This window comes from Vipera berus (genome assembly GCF_964194415.1).
Source record: "Vipera berus genome assembly, chromosome: 1".
Taxonomy (NCBI): Eukaryota; Metazoa; Chordata; class Lepidosauria; order Squamata; family Viperidae; genus Vipera; species Vipera berus.
The window spans coordinates 235,800,673-235,822,801 of record NC_138202.1 but is presented as its reverse complement, the minus strand read 5'-3'; the positions used below and the strand labels follow the sequence as shown (position 1 = coordinate 235,822,801).

Genomic DNA, 22,129 nt, shown 5'->3' with positions numbered 1-22,129 from the left:
TGACTGAGTGAGTAAATAAGTATATATGTCATCAACTCCATTCAGGTTCATGGAATCTTACAAATCAAAATCAAAGCATCAACTTTAGGACATCAAAACAAATAATAAAACATCCACTTACGCTAGCATTTGTGATTTGGGAGAATATTCATACCAGGGAACAGATAAGATTGCACTACTACAGGATGTGTTACTGGACTGCTTGGAAAAAGAACTGGATTTGTCCTGTGTCGACCATAAATTGCTACTTGGGTATCCTTTCAAGAGTGGAGGAAAAATCAAACTATCTGGCTTGTACAATGGAGCTGTATTTGTCTCATTTCCCAAAAGTTCATTAGACAAACTTTCTATTCTTAAATCTCTTTCACTTGTTAGATCAAAGTTCTCAAGACAGTCATTTTCAGTTTTGTACAAAAGACCATCTTCTGCTTCCTCAAAATAACCATTTTCCACCATGCTTTGATCTTGATCCTCCTCTTCCTCCTCCTGTGGGGAAGCAGAACATAAAGTTCCTCTTTGAGGGCTAACAAGATTGCGGCTGTCCATAGAGTGTACATTGGAAATCTCTGTACTATTCTGATAGCCAAAGTAGTTTTCAACAAGTCCTTGCTTTAGTGTATCAGTACTACCTTCCGACAAGGGGACATTCAAGTCTGTAAGATTTTGATTTTTTGTAATTAATAACTTATCAATCACTTCTTTCTGCTCTAACATTTCATCAATATTCCTTTCACTTGTCTGTCTCACACTATCAGCACAGGAACTTACGGAACCTGAAACAACACAGGAGTTTCCCAGATAAACAACTCCCGAAGGAATTTCATCTGATTTTTCTACAGTGTAAAGGTCTTTCTCTAATCTTTGGGAATCTTTAAACGTATTGTCTAAATTAAATTGTGGGCTGTGAGTGTTCATAGCTGTAGGCATATCTTCATCACAAACTAGCAGTTGAGGATCCTTGATTTTTGAGATCAAGGAAGGCAAACATGTAGTTTCATTATCGGATTGTTCAAAATAGGTTATGCAGTGAGGTGGCAAAATGTCAGGCTCATCGGTATCATCACATTTTGTCAAATCCATTGCTCCCAGGTCTAATACAGTTTTGCTGTCCCTTAACTGGCATTCGTGCAAAACAGATATCTTTGAATTTTCCTCAGGAGAAAGATCATCATCAGAAGGGAGAGAGTTTATAGATGTCAGAGAAGACTGTATTTCACTAACTGCACTTGTGCTCTCAGTACAGTGACTTTCCATCAGAGTTTTAATAATGACATCTGGTTTTTGCACAAGTTGAGGAAATGCTTTTTCACTGTTGCAGGTGCTTTGGCCTTGAGGAGTTTCAAAAGCTGTATCTGCACTTGGGTGCATTGCAAAAGAACTTGGCTCACTTTCTACTCCAGAATCTGAGAACCTAGATGATGTATAAGTATTATTAACATCGGGCAATTTAAGAGTCTCTCCACTTAAAATTGTAGTGGGAATTTCTTTTGTCGATTGATTAGTTGTAACCCTGGCCAAGGAATCCTCAGCATGTTGGAAGTCTGTTTCTTGCAAAACTTTCCTTTCAAGCGTTAGTTCCTCTTCTGATTTAGATCTCTTTTCCGATTCTGAACCTTCAAATGTAAGTTCTGCTAATGCTTTCTCTGGTAAATCTTCTGCCTGTGATCCAATTCGAACAAATACTTTATCTCCTCCATGTGATTTCCTACAGTATGGTTTCACTTCTATTTTTGTAACTCCGGAGGCACTAATATAATTGTCACCAACAGTTCTGGATGTCAAGCTGCTCTCCACAGGACTATCTTCAATTGCAGTGGGCGAGACGGAAAATTTACCCAAACTGACTGAATTTGCACAGGGAGAGGTGACAGAAGCAAGCAGGCTTTCCTCATTCCTTTCTAGTTTAGTCATTTTTTGTTCAACTTTAAATTCTTTTTGACCAACTTGTTGTGGGGAGGTTCTTGCATCACAAACATATTCACCAGCAGCAACATCCAGTCCTTCTTTCTGGCTGCATGAAGATGTTCCTTCAAAACATTTGACAATGTCCTCTGGTGCTGCTGTTTTCAAACATTTATAGCCTACTAGGATAACAGAATCTTTAGAATTTTGTTTTACTACTTTTTTTGGATTTTCAGGTTTAATTGTTTTCATTAATTTGGTAACCTTAACTTTGGACTTGTTTATATCTTCACATTTTCCTTTTGTAGACTTTGTAAACTGCTTTTCACTTTCTGAGACAATCAAATGCTTATTTTTCAACTCTGGACTCAAAAACGTAGTTGTGAAATTTTCTTCAGTATCTTGTTTATCTGGTTTCTTGGAATCAGACTTCGGCTGAAGAGTTAGCCAGGGAACATCCACATCTTTTTATTAAAAGATAAAATATTTAAAAAAAAATTAGAATAAGCTCATGAAACTAATAGCAATACATTTTACTGTATTATTGTAAAGATTTCAAATATATATTAAAGAAGCAATTCTTTCAAGATCAGGTACCTTTAAGATAAAGTCAGACTGCTTATGACTTCATTGTCATATTAGAATATACTATCTAACCAAAAGTAGAAAGCTTTTCTGATTTAATCTAGATGCAATGGAATGAACCCAGGATTCTTTGAACATAAAATATATAAGGTACTTTGGAAGTATAGATCTTCAGCAAATTCTCTGATATCAGGTTATATAAAACAAAGCAATGGAAACGTTGTGTGGCATGTGACATTTTCAAATGCCAATTAAGATTATAGATGCCTATCTTCTCCCTGCAATGCTACACACACACACACACACACACACACACACACACACACACACACAGTGCCTTTATATGAAAAAAAAATCAGTTGAATTAGCTTATTCTGGTCTTGCTTAGTTTCAATTTATAAAACGTATTCAATCCTTGCTTTCAATTAAGAATCTTGCCAGATAAAAAGTCAAAATTTTATTTAATTCCAGCAAAGTTATATCCAACATTTCTGAATTACCTTCAGTGACAGAATCTAGATACCGATCTTCAAAGATTATGGGTAAGGAATTCAGATCTCCATCTAATTCACTGCATTCAATTGGGAGAGGTGGGAGAGAACTACAGAAGGAAGTGCTTTTTATTGCAGTACACATCTGAAGGTAACTCTGGGCACTGAAAGATACCATTTATGTTAAAAGTTGTCACAAAAAGTGAACATGTAACTTATAGTGCAATTAAAATGTAACTGTATTCGTGTATTTCATTAAATCGGGAACACTCAAAATCCAAATCCAAATCCAGTATTTTGCAAATGTGTTGCATTACTTAGGAAAATCATATTCAACAGAACTGCATTACATTTTATGAAGGGAATCTATCTGCCTCACCAACAGATGTGGCAGCAGTTAAGCACAAGGTCATTCATGTATTTCTTGCTGGGTACACTTTTTGAACTCACAGCTTAAGATACCGTGAACCACATATTTTATTTTGCCACTTATCCAAGGAGAGACTTGAGAAATGGATCCTAACAATCTCTCATTACATCACTGACTGAGAATGATGCTTGATATTATTACTCAGAATCTACTAAATTTAGTTGCTTTTTTCTCCAGGGGAGGCTATTTGATCCAATGGAGAGTTCCAAGACAGGAAAAGAGTGAAAGTAGATTGGCCTTATTTTCTATCCGTTTACTCCCTATCCCTGAATCTGGAAGAATTTCCATACATCAGGAGCAGGGCATGATAGGAAGAAAGGGGAACTGGACCCAAAGAACTGGTTCCCACAACTGTTCCCAGAAGACTCCAATAATGTAAGATACTGTAGCACTTAATAAAAGCCGCTAATATAAGAAGACTGAAAATACACATTACAGAATATGTTATACTATTTTATATATTACACAATTAATTTACATCAATACAGAACATAAAGACAAGAGGTTTATGAATTCTGATTTAATCATTTCTTTTTAAAGTTACTTACTAAAGCTCTTGATATGCAAGGGCTGCCTCCCGAGGATGTTCAAAACAAAAAAAAGCTTCAGAAAATCTGCGTACCTAAAATGTTTTAAAATAATATGCTTTGAATTTGCTTTATTTCTCCTAAACAAAATACACAAAGTGTACTTATATCATCATTTTAAAACAATGGTGTTTAATATTTTTTTTTTTAAAAAAATCATATTTAGAGAGTACTGAAATAACACAGATCAAGCTTTGTAGCAATCCTTTGAACTAAAATAAGCTTTTTCAATCTGAACAGTTTATGAGGTAACACCTTAGTGCAGGGGTGTCAAACTCAATTTCATTGAGGGCCGCATCAGCATTGCGGTTGCCCTCAAGGGGCCGGGTGGGCATGGCCTACTGGGTGGGCGTGGCCAGAGTGCGTATGGCCTACTGGGTGGGCATGGCCAGCTCTACATCGTTCGCATCAAGGGTGCCTATGGGGGCCTGGGCAGGAGTGGGACAGATCTGAGGGTCTCTGGCAGAAGGAGGGTCTCTGGGCCAGGGCCAAAGCAGTGGGGGCTGTTCCCTCACTGTTTCCAGCATGGCTTCGCGGGCCACATGAAACCACTTCGCGGTCCGGATTCGGCCCCTGTGCCTTGTGTTTGACATGTCTGCCTTAGTGCAATATAGTATTATTTATGTATAAACCTATAGGGATTTTTAAAACAATAAGCACTACTTGGCTGTTAGCTTTTTTCTTTATGTCAACCTGAGATATATGTAATGGGGAAGCATTCAAAGGGCAATAATAATACATTTAAAGGCTACACATTCTACTCAATGTCTCCAGTCTGAAAAAGTTTATTCATAGTTTTATTTAACAAAATATTATCCATTGTTCTTAGTCATCTAAATTCAACATCCTAGGATTCCTCAGTACATTTCCAAACATCATAAATATCCACATATAAGAAATACAAACTCTTCCACAGGACTTTTATGCAGCTGAAATTGATTTATTTATTGACGTTCAGCTTATATTTCCCTGTACCATATTAATTTAGTCCCTGTACCATATTAATTTAGCTATTCCATTATCCTGTAAGTACATGTTTAGTCTACCTCAACTGCTTCTTATCCTGTCTCCTTTCGTAGCAGTTGAAATTTAATTATTTATATAATGTGCAAGAACTTTATAGTGCAATTCACTGCTTAGTCAAAGTAGCTGACTCAGATGCCATTAGAATTCATTTATATTGAATCAAGATCTACAAATTTAAAAGATCTGTAGGATAACTGAAAGAACGTTAAAGCATCTAATTTAACTTGATCAATACTTAGTTCCAATATTATTCAGATTATAGATGCATTTGTTAGCTATTGTTAGCTGCGAAGTCATGTCCGACCCATCGCGACCCCATGGACAACGTTCCTCCAGGCCTTCCTGTCCTCTACCATCTTCTGGAGCCCATTTAAGCTCATGCCTACTGCTTCAATGACTCCATCTAGCCACCTCATTCTCTGTCATCCCGTTCTTCTCTTGCCCTCAATCTTTCCCAGCATTAGGTTCTTCTCCAGGGAGTCCTTCCTTCTCATTAGGTGGCCAAAGTATTTGAGTTTCAACTTCAGGATCTGGCCTTCTAAAGAGCAGTCAGGGTTGATCTCCTTTAGGACTGACCGGTCTGATCGCCTTGCAGTCCAAGGGACTCGCAGGAGTCTTCTCTAGCACCATAGTTCAAAGGCCTCAATTCTTTGGCGCTCAGCCTCTTATGATCCAACTTTCACAGCCATACATTGCAACTGGGAAGACCATGGCCTTGACTATACGCACTTTTGTTGACAGGGTGATGTCTCTGCTTTTTAGTCTAGATTTGCCATGGGTTTCCTCACCAGGAGCAAGCGTCTTTTAATTTCTTGGCTGCAGTCTCCATCTGCAGTGATCTTGGAGCCCACGAAAATACAATTTGTCACTACCTCCATTTCTTCCCCATCTATTTGCCAGGAATTGAGAGGGCCGGATGTCATGATCTTGGTTTTCTTAATGTTTAGATTCAACCCAACTTTTGCACTCTCCTTCAACCACAACAATAGGCTCTTTAGTTCCTCATCACGTTCTGCCATTTGAGTGGTATCATCTGCATATCTCAGGTTGTTGATATTTCTCCCAGCAATCTTAATTCCAATTTTTGATTCACCTAGCCCTGCCTTTCTCATGAGCTCTGCATATAAGTTAAATAGGCAGGGAGACAGTATACAGCCTTGCCGGACTCCTTTCCCAATTTTGAACCAATCAGCAATTCTCTGTCTAGTTCTTACTGTTGCTTCTTGACCTGCATATAGGTTTCTCAAGAGACAAATAAGATGGTCTGGTACTCCCATCTCTTTAAGAACTTGCCAGAGTTTGTTGTGATCCGCACAATCAAAGGCTTTAGCATAGTCAATGAAGCAGAAGTAGATGTTTTTCTGGAACTCCTAGCTTTCTCCATGATCCAGCGTATGTTGGCAATTTGATCTCTAGTTCCTCTGCCTCTTTGAAATCCTGCCTGTACTTCTGGTAGTTCTCGATCCACATACTGCTGGAGTCTAGCTTGTAGGATTTTAAGCATAACTTTACTAGCATGTGAAATGAGTGCAATGGTGCGATAATTTGAACATTCTTTGGCACTGCCTTTCTTTGGAATTGGAATGTAAACTCATCTTTTCCAATCCTGTGGCCACTGTTGAGTTTTCCAAATTTGCTGGCAAATTGAGTGTAGCACTTTTACTGCATCGTCTTTTAAGATTTTGAATAGCTCAGCTGGAATACTGTCACCTCCACTAGCTTTGTTGTTGTTCAGCTTTCCTAAGGCCCACTTCACTTTACTTCACATTCTAGGATGTCTGGCTCAAGGTCAGTGACCACCTCATTGTGGTTATCAGGGACATTAAGCTCATTCTTGTATAGTTCTTCTGTGTAATTTTGCCACCTCTTCTTAATCTCTTCTGCCTCTGTTAGGTCCCTGCCATTTTGGTCCTTTATCATGCCCATTTTTGCATGATATGTTCCCTTCATCTCTCCAATTTTCTTGAAGAGATCTCTGGTCCTCCCTATTCTATTGTTTTCTTCTATTTCTTTGCACTGTTCATTTAAGAAGGCATTCTTATCTCTTCTAGCTATACTCTGGATTTTTGTATTCAATTGGGTGTATCTTTCTTTTTCTCCCTTGCCTTTTGCTTCCCTTCTTTTCTCAGCTATTTGCAAAGCTTCTTCAGACAGCCATTTTGCTTTCCTGCATTTCTTTTTCTTTGGGATGGTTTTAGTTGCTACTTCTTATACAATGCTGTGAACCTCCGTCCATAGTTCAGGCACTCTGTCTATCAGATCTAATTCCTTAAATCTGTTTGTCACCTCTACTGTATATTCATCAGGGATATGATTTAGTTCATACCTGAGTGGCCTAGTGCTTTTCCCTACTTTCTTCAGTTTAAGCCTAAATTTTGCAATGAGAAGCTCATGGTATTTTCTAAGGTTTATGTTTTTTAATTTTAGTTAGCCAGAAAACTTAGTGGTTAAGAATTAATTATCACTATTATCAATATATTAGATATTTATAAAGTTAAATAGTAGCTTTACACAATTTTAGTAGCTTTAATCCACTGTTAATAATTTTAACATTTTAGAAAGTAATTTATAAACTTAAGGAGATAACAGTTTAAAGAGCTGAACCGATATATTTTAACATTCAGCTTTAATAGAACAGAGCTAAAACATGATTTTACTTTTATGAATTGTAACACAAAAGATAAATACATACACGCATTATATGATGTTCTTGTGATAATAGTGCAATGACATCTTCTTGGAAATTAACAGATTCCAGAAATTGTCCCCATAAAGCCATCAAGAGAGAACACAGCTGTGCAAGATTCATGTTTATAAGTTCTGCCAGTTCATCAGGATTTTCCATTTTCTGCACCAATAGAAACCAACAAGCCTATAATCCTAGAAGCAGAATGGCTAATATCTGAAAACTTATAAGATTATTTTTCCCAAGTGCCCACACTGAAACTTTTTAAAAATATAATTAACTTCTCTTTGTTTGAATTACAATATGTACTTTCAACATCTCTAATAATTTCTACATTAAGAACCATCTGTGAAAGACTGCATCTAGAAATTCATTTTCAATAGTGACTAATCAGATGAAACTTCTGAAATTCAAGAGAATGGGCAAGGAGACAATAAACCTCTCTCTACACTGTTGCTCATGGATTCCAATGAACACTGACTTTGAATTTACATTTCCACTTAGCAATAAAGCCTAATAATCTCTGATAACTTTCTGAATCCCCTTTTAGAGCTTATGATTACCACATCATCTGTACACAGCTAAACAAGCTACCTCCCCAGCACATAAGACATTTTCCATTCTCTCTTCTATGTGTCGCTCCTACAATTGGTAGAAGTTGTTAATTGTATACCATTATCTTTCTTCTTAAATTAGTAAGTCATGAATATATTATCTTTTTTCAAAAAAAAAAGAGTTCTCTATACTTTTAATAATTTTAAGTGTTTTCTTTGGTAAATTTTGTGCTTCTCTGAATACCCTATCAGTGATGATTAACTAGGTTTGTAAAAAAAAAAAATTTTAATTCCATTTATATCCCGCCCTTCTCCGAAGACTCAGGGCGGCTTACAAGCTTAGCAGTAGCCTTCATTCTATGTATATGCCTGCTTATTAGGGCTTTCACACACACCCCAAGCGGCATTATTACAAAGTCAGCTTAATTGCATTAATAATGTTGTATTTTTACTTTTAACATTTGCATTTTCCTTTTCCCCCAGTGTTGCTGATATCTGTTTTGAACACCTTCTTCTTCCTAGTTATCAGTGGGTTTGGGAAGCTGGACATATGCTGATTGGTGGACAATACCTTTATTTCTTCACAGAGTTCCAAAAGGCGTGCTTCTACATCTACATCTACGTTCTCTGAAAAGACCAGTATATGTAAAATTAATATTCCTAAGTTCTAAATAATATTTAAAATACAAGCTAAGCCACAATTGAATGCATCACAGATATAAAAAACAAGGAATTTATCTTGACAGTTTTAAAACATTACAAATATCATATGAAATTTAGTAATTCCTAAAGTGACCCTTCTTCCTGCAATAGTTTCATTCATAATTATGGTTTTAAAATATTAAACACATATGGTAATATAGATTTTTCCTTTAGACCTCTTTTGATTATATATTTTAAAAGGCAACACTGTACAATGCATTAAGATGAAATGTTGACATTTGATTATCATGAGCTCATAAAAATTATCACTAGAAAAACAAGTTTGGAAGAATGTGTACTGAAAATCTAAATGGAGTTGTATTTTAAAAATGTCCAAAACTGGATTGGAGAATAAGGAATATACATGGAGTCTAATGGAAAAGGTTAACAAACTTTATTTTGGAATTTCATTCATCATATGCCCTTGATATAATAAAGGAGTAGGCTGGGATTCTCTTTCTCTCTTTTTTTTTTTACTGAAAATTTGTTCTTTCTCCCTTAAGACGACTGCCTAAAACTATACAGGCAGTAGTTTGACAGAAGGAATTGGCAAAAATGTTTGCTCCACTTTGGCCAGCAATTGTCTCTACTGGAGCCCATTCTGTTCATGTAACTCAAGACAGAAGCTATTAAATTAAATTTATTCAGAATACAAATCACTTACAGGGGGTCCTTGACTTATGATCACAATTGAGACCAGATTTCTGGTTGCAAGTTGTTGTACTCACAAATCAAGACACCTAAGTGACTGAATCAAGTGAAATAAAATACAGGAATTGTAAAGTGTTTTCATATAGGTAAAGTTAATTGCTAAGTTTTTAAAAATAATTGATTAGCCTCACAGATAAAGATATCTGACCTCAATTTAAATCTACTAAGGCATCTTTCAGATTAATTATACTGTAGATGTATTTGTTTTCAAATGAATAATTTACATCTTTTTCTAACCAAAAATTCTCACAACCATCTTTTAAAATTGCATAACTGGCATTAAGATGACCCATTTTAGAAAGTTCCAGGAATGGGCAGAAAGATCTGAACTTGAAGCAAGTCTTTTACCATCCATAGCTTGGACCAAATTTTCCCATAATCCAGAATTTTGTCACAAGCACAGAACAAAATGTTTTAAATATTTTGATGTCTCATAATTGTCTTGTGTTTTCTGTAAATTTCCCCAAGTGATAAAGCTTATTAGAGTCTGTGTTAGCCAAAACACAAGAGCAGGTTTACATTGTTGACATTGACTTGAGTGAGATAAAAGAGGGAATAAAGGGTCATTTAGTGTGAGCCAGAGCCATCATATATTGCGGCCTACATGATAAGTAGCTTTAATTTTGTTTTTAATTATTTGCTGTGGGGAAGTTGCTACTGTTTGTAATGTAATGTGTTGTGCACTTTCTGGTAGATTGCCAATTAGAAAAATGAACATTAAACTAAACATTGGAGAGAAGTCTCCAACCAACAGCCTGAGAAGTGTATTTATGCTGCTGTCAGGCTTTTCATAGACTGTGTTCAAGTCAACACAATGTTGTACTGGTGATTCTTCACTGGGTTTAGTTGTGCATCTGTCTGTCGAAGAAGACTGGAAAAAGTGCACTTAAGCTGTTGCTTTATTTGTTCTTATTAGATTTTTATCCCACCTTTCTTATATTTAACTCAAGGCAGCAAAGATACCTAACAATACAGCCTCCTATTTTCTCCTGAGAAAGCATGACTGGCCCAAAATGACCCAGCTGGCTTTCATGCCTTTCCTGGTTTCTAGGCAAACACCTTAGCCATTGTTAAGTTGCCATTGATTAAGTTAGACAGCCCCTTGCATAGTATGTATTTTCTACACTAGTAAATTATGCTATATATTAGCATATGTTTTAAGGTAATAATTTCAAGACAAAAGTATGGAGCATGTATTATGTGTGAAATATGGAGGAATGGGCTCGTTTTAAACTATGAATCAACAGGGCCACAATCCATATGACAAATCATGTGGAATTAATAATTTACAGTTGCATGTTTTCTTCAATAGGCACGTGAATTCCTTTAAGATACAACAATTGAGTCACAGGAGATGGTATCAAAATATTAGGAAGTCCTCCAGGCAACAAGGCTAAGGAGCACCAACATCTGCAGAGGAATGGGGAAAGATAATGAAATCTGTGTGACATCTACATGCAAATGCATGTGATTTATGTAAGATGTCAGGATGCAAGTATGTCATCAGGGCATTTGGATGGTGGTGTCAGAGCATGCGTTGTCATTTTGATGTCATTAGTTTGCCCCAGATGCTGTTGCTAAAAACATATGATACAAATTGAAGAAATTGCTGAAGAATTATTTTATTTTTTAAACAGCTAGAGCCAGTTTAATGGACAAATTAGGATATCATCCCAGTGATTATTCCAGTTTAAGGGAAATAAATACCAAAAATGCAGTGCTTTTTCCACTTAAAATGGATTGTGTTTTAAGGTACAATTATATTCCTAAGCAGACTAACTACAACTCAGTTAAAATGTATTTTGGTCTTCTGTAATTTAAGACAATCGAGAACATATTCTCCCTTTATCTTTCTAACTAAGAAGCTCAAAATGAACAAGAAAACCGTTATTTTTAAAAATAAATTGTAAGTATACAGAGCATTCAGAAAGTATTCAGACCCCTTTCACTGTTATCAATTTTATTATGCTGCAGCATGATTATACAGTTGTTGAGATTTATTTTTTTCTCATTAATCTACACTCAGCACCCCATAATGACAATATAATTTTAGAAATGTCTGAAAATAAACTGAAATATCACGTTGGCATAAGTATTCAGAACCTTTGCAACAACACTTGAAATTTAACTCAGGTACCCCCCCCCCCTTTTTCTTGATTTTTGTGGACACACCTTGATTGGAGTTGACCTGTGGTAAATTAAATTGATTGGACATGATTTGGAAAGGCACACACATATCTATAGAAGGCCTTACAGCTGACAATGCATACTGTAGCAGAGCAAAAGCCATGAGGTCAAAGGAAATGCAGCCATCACTGCAGCTCTCCACTGATCTGGGCTTTATGGCAGAGTGGCTAGATCAGGGGTAGGCAACCTTGGTTCTTTTATGACTCGTGGACTTCAACTCCCAGAATTCTGGGAGTTGAAGTCCACGAGTCATAAAAGAGCCAATGTTGCCTACCCCTGGGCTAGATGGAAGCCTCTCTTCAGTGCAAAACATCTGAAAGCACACTTGGGAGTTTCCAAAAAATAACCTAAGCAGGGGGATGGAATAGAAGACCTTCCAACTCTGTTATTCTATGCTATTATAAAGATTCTCTGGTCTGATGAAACCAAGACTGAACTGTTTGGCCTCAATTCTAAATGTTATGTCAGGAGGAAACCAGCCACTGCTCATCACCTGCCCAATATCATCCCAACATTGAAGCATGGTGGTGGCAACATCATGCTGTGGGGGTCCCAAAGGTGCTCTGTGGAGGCTATTGGGATGAGTGTTGTCTGCATCTCAAACTGAAGCGCAAATGGTTCCTGTAGTTTGCATTTTTTTTCGGGAAATCCATTCATACTCCTGCACCATTAGAAGGGTGTTCATCCCAAAGTGCACCATTCCCCACCACCCAGTCAGAGTTGAAGAAGGTGTTTCTCAGCAGCAGATACTGAGAGACTGGTCAGGATTGAGGGAAAATGAATGGAGCAAAGTACAGGGATATCCTCAATGAAAACCTGTTCCACAGAGCTCAGGACCTCAGGCTGGGCTGAAGGTTCTCTTTCCAACATGATAACAATCTTAAACACACAGCCAAGACAATACAGGAGTGACTTAGGGACAACTCTGTGAATGTCCTAGAGTGGCCCAGCCAGAGCCCTGACTTGAACCCTATTGAACATCTCTGGAGGGACCTGAAAATGGCTGTCCACTGACACTGTCATCCAACCTGACTTAACTTGAGAGGAAGAATGGCAGCAAATCTCTTAATCCAGGCATGTATAGCTTGTCGCATCATACCCAAAAAGGCTTGAGGCTGTAATTGCTGCCAAAGGTGCTTCCACAAAGTACTGAGTGAAGGGTCTGAATACTTATGCCAATGTGATATTTCAGGGTTTTTTTTCTTTTTAATAAAATATACAGATATTTCTAAAACTCTGTTTTCACTTTGTCATTATGGGCTACTGAGTGTAGATTAAGAAAAAATTACTCTTAACAACTGTAGAATCAGGTTGCAGCATAACAAAATTGATAAAAGTGAAGAGGGTCTGAATACTTTTTAAATGCGTTGTATATAAAGGCAACAATGGGATTCCAAATAAGATCCGAAAGAATATATTGAACTGGATCTTTTTCATGAAAGAAATGCTTTTGCCGTCTTGCTTTGACAGAAGACATTCCAATTCAATGGAGGCTCCTACTAAAGGGGATGGAGTGGCTATTTGCCAATTTTATTTTTCCCTTGACATTTCTAGTATCGCCCCATATTCTGTTCAGGAGAGCATCATCTCCCAATCCTCCTACCCTTCCTTTTTTTACCAGAACATATTGGGATCAGAATTTAATGTATGGGGAATCTGAATTCAACTCACTGAATATTTGCACTTATAAGATAAGCCTGTATTATTATTTTATCTCGTGCATGGAAGTAGAGCCAAAAATTATTACAAAGCACGCTATCAGATGGACAAATAGGAAGGAGAAACTGAACTTCCGGTGAAACTATCTCATTTCATCAACACTGTAACTTCAGACAAAGCTGGACAGAGCCTTAATTTAATGTATTTATTATGGTAATTAAGCCTTGGCCCCTGAGGTTAAATTGCTCTTTAAGGCTCTTCGATCTTCTGTAAACCTGAAATAATAGATATTATTTACAAACAGTAATATAACTTTACTATAATAAATCCTAATGGGTTATAAGTATAACCCACTTTTTAAAGAACATACCTAGACAGGCGTCTCCCTGGATTCGTAGATATTTTCTTCTGAGAAGACGTTCATAAAGGACCTGCATGCTGGACTTGGCTAGTTATAGGGATTGTACACACGACTAGTTACTACACTCTTCCATTTGTGCTTATTATTATTATTATTATTGTTAGCTTTAAAGTTAATAAGAAAGCTTATAATTTCCCTACTAATTAGTGAAATTAGATAAGAAAATTAAAGAATAGAATTTAGTAGATTTCTAGATCTGGAGTTGATGATGTACATTATGGCTGCTTTGGGCTTATAATTTGTTTGGAGTTTAATCTGTTAACGAAAGTTTATGCAAATGCTGACAATTTTTGTTATTTAAATATAGTACAGTGGAACATGATTCATTCAAAACTTCTCTCTTTTTGTAAGACGAAAAAAAGCCAATTATGAAAATAAAAATGTACATCAGAAAAATAAGAAAACAGAAGGCAAAAAGAAAGTACACAGTGCAAGGCAATTTAAAAAAAAACAAAGATTTCAGATTCTTTTTGCTAGAATCCCATTTGAATCAAAATTCTAGATGGTGTACAACAACATGATGTACATTACATTATATTATATTATGATAATAATTCAAAATACTGCATTTTTCTGTTTATAATCTGAATGCACATTGCAGGTAAGTAAGCCAATATGTCATCCAAACTTACATACATGCAACTTTGATTTGCACTCAGTATGTTTAGCAATACGTTTTATAAGTTCATTGTTAGTAATATTAGTACACATCAACAATCCAGTAAATGTCCTAGGCATAACAAGTTTTTTTTCATATGCACAGGCCAAATTAAAATATTGAATAAATGAACCTAAAAATCAAAATAGAATATTATCTACAGAAAATGTCAGAAAATAAAACAATGTATTCAAAAATCTTCTTTTCAATTTTAAACTTAAAAAACAGTAATTCTCTAACTCATGAGTTCAATTCCTGCAGATAAAAAGTGGGTTCATTTAAATACTTTTTTTTTGTGGGTTACTCTTATTATGGAAACATAATTTTTAATCTCAAGGAAAATATTTAGATATTTTTCCTTAAATAATTCATAAAAGTAGATAAATATATTTACAACTATATGACTATATGAAACAATTTATTACAGAATACAAGGATTTTATTACTAACAAAACCAAATGCTACATCCCAATTCATGTATTAATTCAGGGGTATATTTTGATATTCTAATGAAATTTTAGATGAGGACAACAACCTATAGTCTAGGAATGTGCAGGTATTTGCATGTTCTGTGGAAAAAGTGCTTCAGAGAAAATATGTGCATGCTATTGCATTTAATGACACCTTAAAGAAGCCATGCCTTTGTTAAGTAGATGGCCACAGAGTATAAGGATTTGGTTGAATCTTGATTTCTCAACTAAGATAAACAGTTTTGTGGGATGAGGTGGCTGCAGTGTAAATCCAGGAAAGGGTGTGGCTTTTTAAAGAAGGTATCGACAAATATAGTTATGTTCTCTCTGAAATATTTTTCCATGTCAGATTCAAGCATCTGCAGGTAATTGCTGGAGTCTTAATGTACATTTAATAGATTTGAGCTGTATCTATATGCTATTTCATATAAAACTAGGTTTATGGAGACTATTAATTTGTTGTGATCAGCCTGTGCACCTATGCATAAATCTGCTGTAAATATAGTACTCTGTTCGTGCTAACCCTAATGCTAACTCTTCCAGGAGCATGATCTGATAAATTCACCCAGAAGAAAAGGCATAGTCTCTTTGACCATATCTGGATCCTTGGATTGCTGGATCATTTTCCACATTAAAGTGGCAATAGTAGATTTTCTTAGTTAAAACAGCATAACATGTTTATTTATTATATGGAGCTACACTAGCATATCCTCATTTCTGAAGATCCTTAAAATCACACCATTGAAATTTAGAAGCATGGTTAGGACTAATGGTTAGCTTCTAAGGGTTCTGGCTTCAATCTGTTTTATAAATATATCTAAAAATCTAAATAAATATTAAATAGAGAAATGTCAGCAATAAAAGCATAATATATTAAAAACTCTATTTTAAAGTTGATTTTTTTCAAGATAGCAATTGGTTAATTTGTAGCCCTTAGTGAGTAGGAAAAATAGTGTGACCCCAGCTGCTATGTCAGCAAACAGAGACAAGCATGAACCAACATGCAGCTCATTCATGGTAAACTAGATCGTCTAGAAACGTAGCATAATATTGAATTTGAACACAGCTGCTAACTTTCTAATTCTGTCAACATTAAATCTTTAATAACTGAAGTTCCAAAAAGCAGTTTACTGTACATATATATAAAACTGCAAATACAACCAGGTCTTTCTTTGTCATTTTAACCATTGTATCAATAAAGACTTTCTTGCTATTACTAAGTAGAGTGCACAACGATTATCAAGCTAGAAATCAGATGAATGCTGATACTCCTTCTGTCTGCGTTTTTTTTAACCGTTGGTTTACGTGAATTTATTTTGCTTTTCGGATGGGATGAACAAGAAGTGTACATGCAGTCCTTGTCTTATAACCACAACTGGGACTGGAACCTCCATCATTAAGCAATGTGGTTGTGAAGTGTGCTATGCCCAATTTTAACACCTTTTTGCTGTGGTTGCTAAGCAAATCACATGATTATTAAATGAATCTAGCTTTCTCCACTGGCTTTGCTTATCTGAAACCCCCTGTGAAGGTAGCAAATGCTGATCACGTGAACTGGGATGCTGCAGCCACTGCAAATACATGCCAGTTATCAAGTGCCCAAAATTTGATCCTGTGACAGCAGGGATGCTGTAAACCATAAGAACTGGCAATAAATCATTTTTTCAGCACCACAGCTTTGAATGTTCATTAAACAAATGGTTTCAAGTCAAGAACTACCTGTACTTGTCTTAACAGTGACTATATGTTTATCTCCATGTCTCTAAATCCTCGGCTTATCCTGTATTAGTAAAAGTGATGAATGCAATTAAAGCTTCTAATATTCCTGTAAGAACGCTCTATTATCACTATATCAAAGTTATATAGAGTATCATATCTCCACTGTATGCAATATGCAGTATTAGGTTATACTAAATCACCATATCACATGACACGGTCTCAGAAAGAACTGTAAGCCCTTTGTTTGAAAGAAAACTGTTTTCTAAGTGTATATCCTATTATACTATGCAGGAAGTTTTAGCTTTTATTTCTGATTGTTATTAATGCAAATATATTTGAAATATTTGTAATTGTAGTTTGTTTTGAGGTGTTGGATCAGGAACAGGGATATTTTTCATGAAATGACCCCAACTTGGTGCCCACTGGACACCTGTGAGCACACTTGGCCTTTCTCTTTGGTATACCAGCTCACAAATACCTAGTTTTTGATATTTCCAATCAACTCAGAATTCTTTTTTTTTAAGCGAATTATTTGGCATAGGAACCTCTGTGATTACTAGAGTTGGTGAATAAAAGCAATAAAGCAAATATGGACTATATAATATGTATACTATTTTGACCTAGGTGTCAAACTAGAAAAAGAACCTTAGATCTTAATTTGGGGGGGGGGGAACTCTTTTAGAATCATTTTCAAAAAGTATTCGACAATTTGTTATCCAAAGGAAACAAATAAGCTTAAATGTTTTAAATGTTTATAGATATACTGTAACAATAGATTAGGGCTGTGCACTTTTCAATATTCAAAAGTAACCAAGTGATAAAGGTATGCTCTGATCACATTTTGTTGAATTAAATGTTCTTGTTTTAGGCTGCTGTAAGCCAGGAAAATACTCAGCTTCTTTAAGGAGCTGTTGATAGTTACGACATAGGTGTCCATGCATATTCCAAATATTTTTCCTTCTGAATCCAGATCACTGCATAGCCCTGCTTAAAACAGTGACCAGACAGATAGCTCAATCCATATTTTTTGGAATAATTGGATTTAATGGAACAAAATTCTACACATTCTTTAATTCATACATGATCTTATATATAATTATAAGATCAATTATATATGGATTATATATAATTCACATAGAAAATTATAGTAATCCTGCTCACAATAAATAAATGTGTCTGCCTAATATGGACAAATGAAGCTGTGAATACAGAATAACTATCTTCAAAGCTTTTCTTGCAAGTGTTAAGGATCTAGGAGAGACATGTCAAACTCGCGATGTCACATGACGTCGCACGACGTATCGGAGCTTTTTCCCCATTGCCGGAAATGGGGTGGGCGCTGTTTCATTGTGATGCGTCCGGCCCACAGGCCGGCAGTTTGACACCCGTGATCTAGGAGCACAGGATATTTTTATTAATATATTATATAATTAATATTATATAAGTATAATATTAATATAATTATAACTCATATCTGTGGATATGTTAACATATGAGAAAAAAGGGTAATTTTTTACTTTTTAAAGGAATAGTCATCAAAATATGTAACAAAAATAGAATACATAATTCTTTGGACAGCACTTTTATTGTATTATCTATATCCTAAGATGTATATTAGCAATACAGTGCCATATAGGCTTTGCCACAGAAGGAAAAAGATTTTGACATACCTGCGTCTAATTTGTGACAGGAAGGCAGTTCATTTGATAAATTGGTAAAATAACCGTGTAATCCTTTGAAAGCGAGTAGCAAACTGGCACAAAGTGTATGGTGAAGATTGTAAGCATGATTCAAGAAAGGTTCTGCTATTACAAAACTGCAGCCCTAAAAATGGATTTATAATTTTTAAGTCATAAGGAAACAACAACATTTTATTTCAAGTTTAAGGACAACACTCAAGATATTACCCAAGGCATTCTTTTTATATAAGCTTTGCCCCCTCACCTATACCTACATATACACATGCAAACACCCAAAGTTAAGGGCACTCCAGAAGGAAGGGAGGGAGGGAGGGAGGGAGGGAAGATTCAATATTACAGTTCACTGAACTTGTTAAAAAGTTTACTTTTTAAGATATATTTCTCAATCAAATAAATAAACAGCTGCAGTACTGTAAAAAAAAATCTATTATATAGCATCATGACCAGTATTGCTACTAAGCAATATTTTAATACAGCAGCTATTTGTCAGTATCCACTCCATATAATGTTTTGCTTCTTAAAAAATATTCTGTAAAAGGCGTGCACTCTTTAGTCTATTAAGAAGACAAAATAATTCCAATCTTACATCAGCTGATAATTGCTTGGTGTAATTGTTGCCAAAGACAACACTTTCAAGAGAAGGAATCACAGAATCCCTGCTCTGCGCTGGTGCATTTCTGTTTAACCAAGTATTCTTTATAGGGCGAGGAAAGCTAAAAACAAATGGAGGAAGAATTAAACATCAAAACAAATACAAAAGTGCAAAGTCTACAGGAAAAATCAATAGCATAGAATTTAAACTTGATATAAACTACTAGTTCAGTATTTGTTGCAACTGGTATTTAAGGCCACTATACTGCCCAGATTAAAATTAAATATTATTTAGATTATTGTAACTGCAGATAGTCCTCAACTTGCACAGCTGAGCCCAAAATTTCTGTTGCTAAGCAAGAGGGTTTAGTGAGTGCTGCCCCATTTTACGACCTTTATTGCCACCGTTGTTAAGTGAATCACTGCAGTTGTAAAAATTAGTAATGTGGTTGTTAAGTTAATCTGGCTTCCCCACTGACTTTCTCAGGTGGTCATAAAAGGTGATCATATGACTCCAGGATAATGTAACTGTCATAAATATGAGTCAGTTGCCAAACATCTGAATTTTGATCACATGACCATGCTGATGCTGCAAAGGCTGTAAGTGTGAAAAGCCATCATAAGCCACTTTTTTCAGTACCGTTTAACTTCGAACGATCACTAAGTAAACTGTTGTAAGTTGCCGACTATCTGTAATATTTTAGATGGTTGCAGATGAATGGATAAACAGTTGCTTAAATGTGAACAGTCTCTGAAGTCATCTTAGGGGCAAATTTTGAAAGTACCTTTAAAAATTTTCATTCAGCTGAAAAATGTAACTCTAAGAAAGGGAGGTAATTTTTTTTACTTGAAATTTACCGATTCAACCTGTTATTTCTTTTTAACAATTTTTGCTAACCAATTACTTTTGGAAAAGTGAATAATCATATTATAAGTTTGTACCCGGCATATATAAAAAACTATATTGGAATATCACTATGTAGAGAAAACAATTTTTTTTGCCAAAGTAAAAAGTATGCATCTTTGCACATTTGAGGGGAGATACACAAATTAATTCATTTGTATGTTTTATAATTTTGAATTGGTGTAAGAAAAAACAAAACCAAAGTAATTGATCATATTTTTCATTAAGGGAACAAATAAGTTTGTTCCGCTTTCTTTCCCTTTGCTTCTGGGTCCAAAATTAGGTCTCTTTCAAATGTGCTTAGTTAAGTAAAAAGCAAGGGTTTGTACAAACTTAACAAATGTAACAACGGGAAGTGCATTGCATGAATAATGAATACTACAGCAGAATGATCTAATGGAAGCACTATCTGTGCACGCACTCTCGTTCCAGCAGCAGATGACATCTCTGACGCAGCTAAATGAACCTTGAAAACGATGAAACTTCTTTAACTCTTTGAAGCGTGCTGTCCATGCAAATGCACTTTGCAAAGTACTTATTTCAAATGCTTTGCATAGCCCTACTACAAAGTTTAACCTTTCCCATGAATAAATGTGCTAGGATAGCAGTACGAAGGATACCTAGTGACTTTTAGGATGCCACGCTATCAGAAACATAACTTATAAGTGCTTGCTGGTAGGGTAAATGCAAGTTCATAATCTGAACAAAAAGTATGAGATGTTTCAAGCTACAACTACATACATAGCTTGGGTATTTTTTCTATATTTTCTCCCTTTCCCATTCCTATTCTACAATGCTAATTTAGGAATAATTTCACATTCAGTTGTTTGCAGAGAACTATACCTTCTTCACATATCTTATGTCTATAATATATCTACTATAAGTGGTTTCATGTCAGATAAAAATCAGTTTGCATCAACGTGCTCAATGCAAGAGAAATATACTCAAATAATGATCAATTTAGATAGTATCTTTTGTCCCAAAGAAATATTTACACTAGCAAGTAGGGTTTTTCATATTAAGTACAATTCCACGATTACCTGCAAATGAACATCCTAGTTAAATCTATTAAGAACTGATATTTGATGGTCCTCAGTAGACATACCCTGACCAAAATACATACAAAGTAATTGGAAATTCAAATGAAAGAAGTCTATTGAGAACCACTTGAGCAGTTTTCAAACTGTCAAAAGAGTTATGGAGTTTTATTTGCATAATAGAGTTAGTCAAAATAATCTTCCCTAACGCAGCTTCACAGTTTTTAAGAATGATGCCCTGGAAATCAGGAAACCTTATTAAATAGAATGGCGTGTAATGTAAGTGACTAACAGAGAAAGGAAAAATTTTAAAAAATGATTGTGACCATTTTATTAAGAGAATTTTAGTTCAAACTTCTGAATAAGACATAAATTAATTATATAATTCACTCAATTATATAATTCACTAAGTGAAAGTTTAAGCTTTCAGTTTTCATTTTTAGCTAAAGCAAAGAAACCAACTCACATATTTCAGACAATACAATTATGCCATCCTGTTTTTATAGTGCTTTCTTTCCATAACAATAATTAACACAATTTGTTATTTTTTTAGTGTTTAACATTAAATTATTTCAATATTTCAATATTCAATGTGTCTAAAGATTTAATAATCTAATAATTTTAGCAATCTAATTACCTGTCCAAGAAGTTTTATTAATGAAACCAACAAAATAGGATTCAATTTAATCACATTAAAGTATTGAAAAACAGAACATTTTTAATCATTACCTTATCAACGGCTGATGAAGAGCAACTAAAGAGGCATGCACTGCAACAGAGATGACAGAGAGGTGAAAATAATCAAACATAACATTAACGTAGTGATGAAGGCCTCGGTGTAAGGTAAAGTGCAACTTTAGTGTTCGGCTGCTAATTAGCTGCAACGTGTTCAGATCCTCTGGTCTAAATGAAAAAGAACATAAACACAGGCAAAAAAATGTGTTAATAGCTTAAAAGAACAAATATACAACTTAAATTATTTAAAAAATAATTTAACACTAGGATTAAGAATCCAAGAATACAATGACTGAGATCTTCTATAATATATAGTTTTAGTATTCATTCTCATTTGATAATTTGTTTAATGAGGACCTTACAATAATCTTCTG

The 22,129-nt window shown here is 35.2% G+C and overlaps 1 protein-coding gene across 10 annotated transcripts in view; it reads right to left on the bottom strand.

Moving 5' to 3' along the window:
* FAM135A (family with sequence similarity 135 member A) overlaps positions 1-22,129 on the bottom strand; it is a 57,602-nt gene that overhangs the window by 12,364 nt on the left and 23,109 nt on the right. For 9 of the 10 annotated variants that reach the window (XR_014028006.1, XR_014028007.1, XM_081339784.1 and 6 more), the window contains 9 exons: positions 21,750-21,923; positions 19,075-19,201; positions 18,459-18,612; positions 13,891-13,968; positions 8,833-8,888; positions 7,714-7,869; positions 3,957-4,030; positions 2,988-3,142; positions 122-2,366 (listed from right to left, as the gene is read on the bottom strand). Coding sequence is in view for 8 of the 10 variants with exons in the window: in XM_081339784.1 (XP_081195910.1) it covers positions 122-2,366; positions 2,988-3,142; positions 3,957-4,030; positions 7,714-7,869; positions 8,833-8,888; positions 13,891-13,968; positions 18,459-18,612; positions 19,075-19,201; positions 21,750-21,923 (3,219 nt within the window). In the remaining 2 variants the exon portion in view is untranslated. The remainder of the gene's footprint in view (positions 1-121; positions 2,367-2,987; positions 3,143-3,956; positions 4,031-7,713; positions 7,870-8,832; positions 8,889-13,890; positions 13,969-18,458; positions 18,613-19,074; positions 19,202-21,749; positions 21,924-22,129) is intronic. The other variant, XM_081339789.1, reaches the window with a different exon arrangement.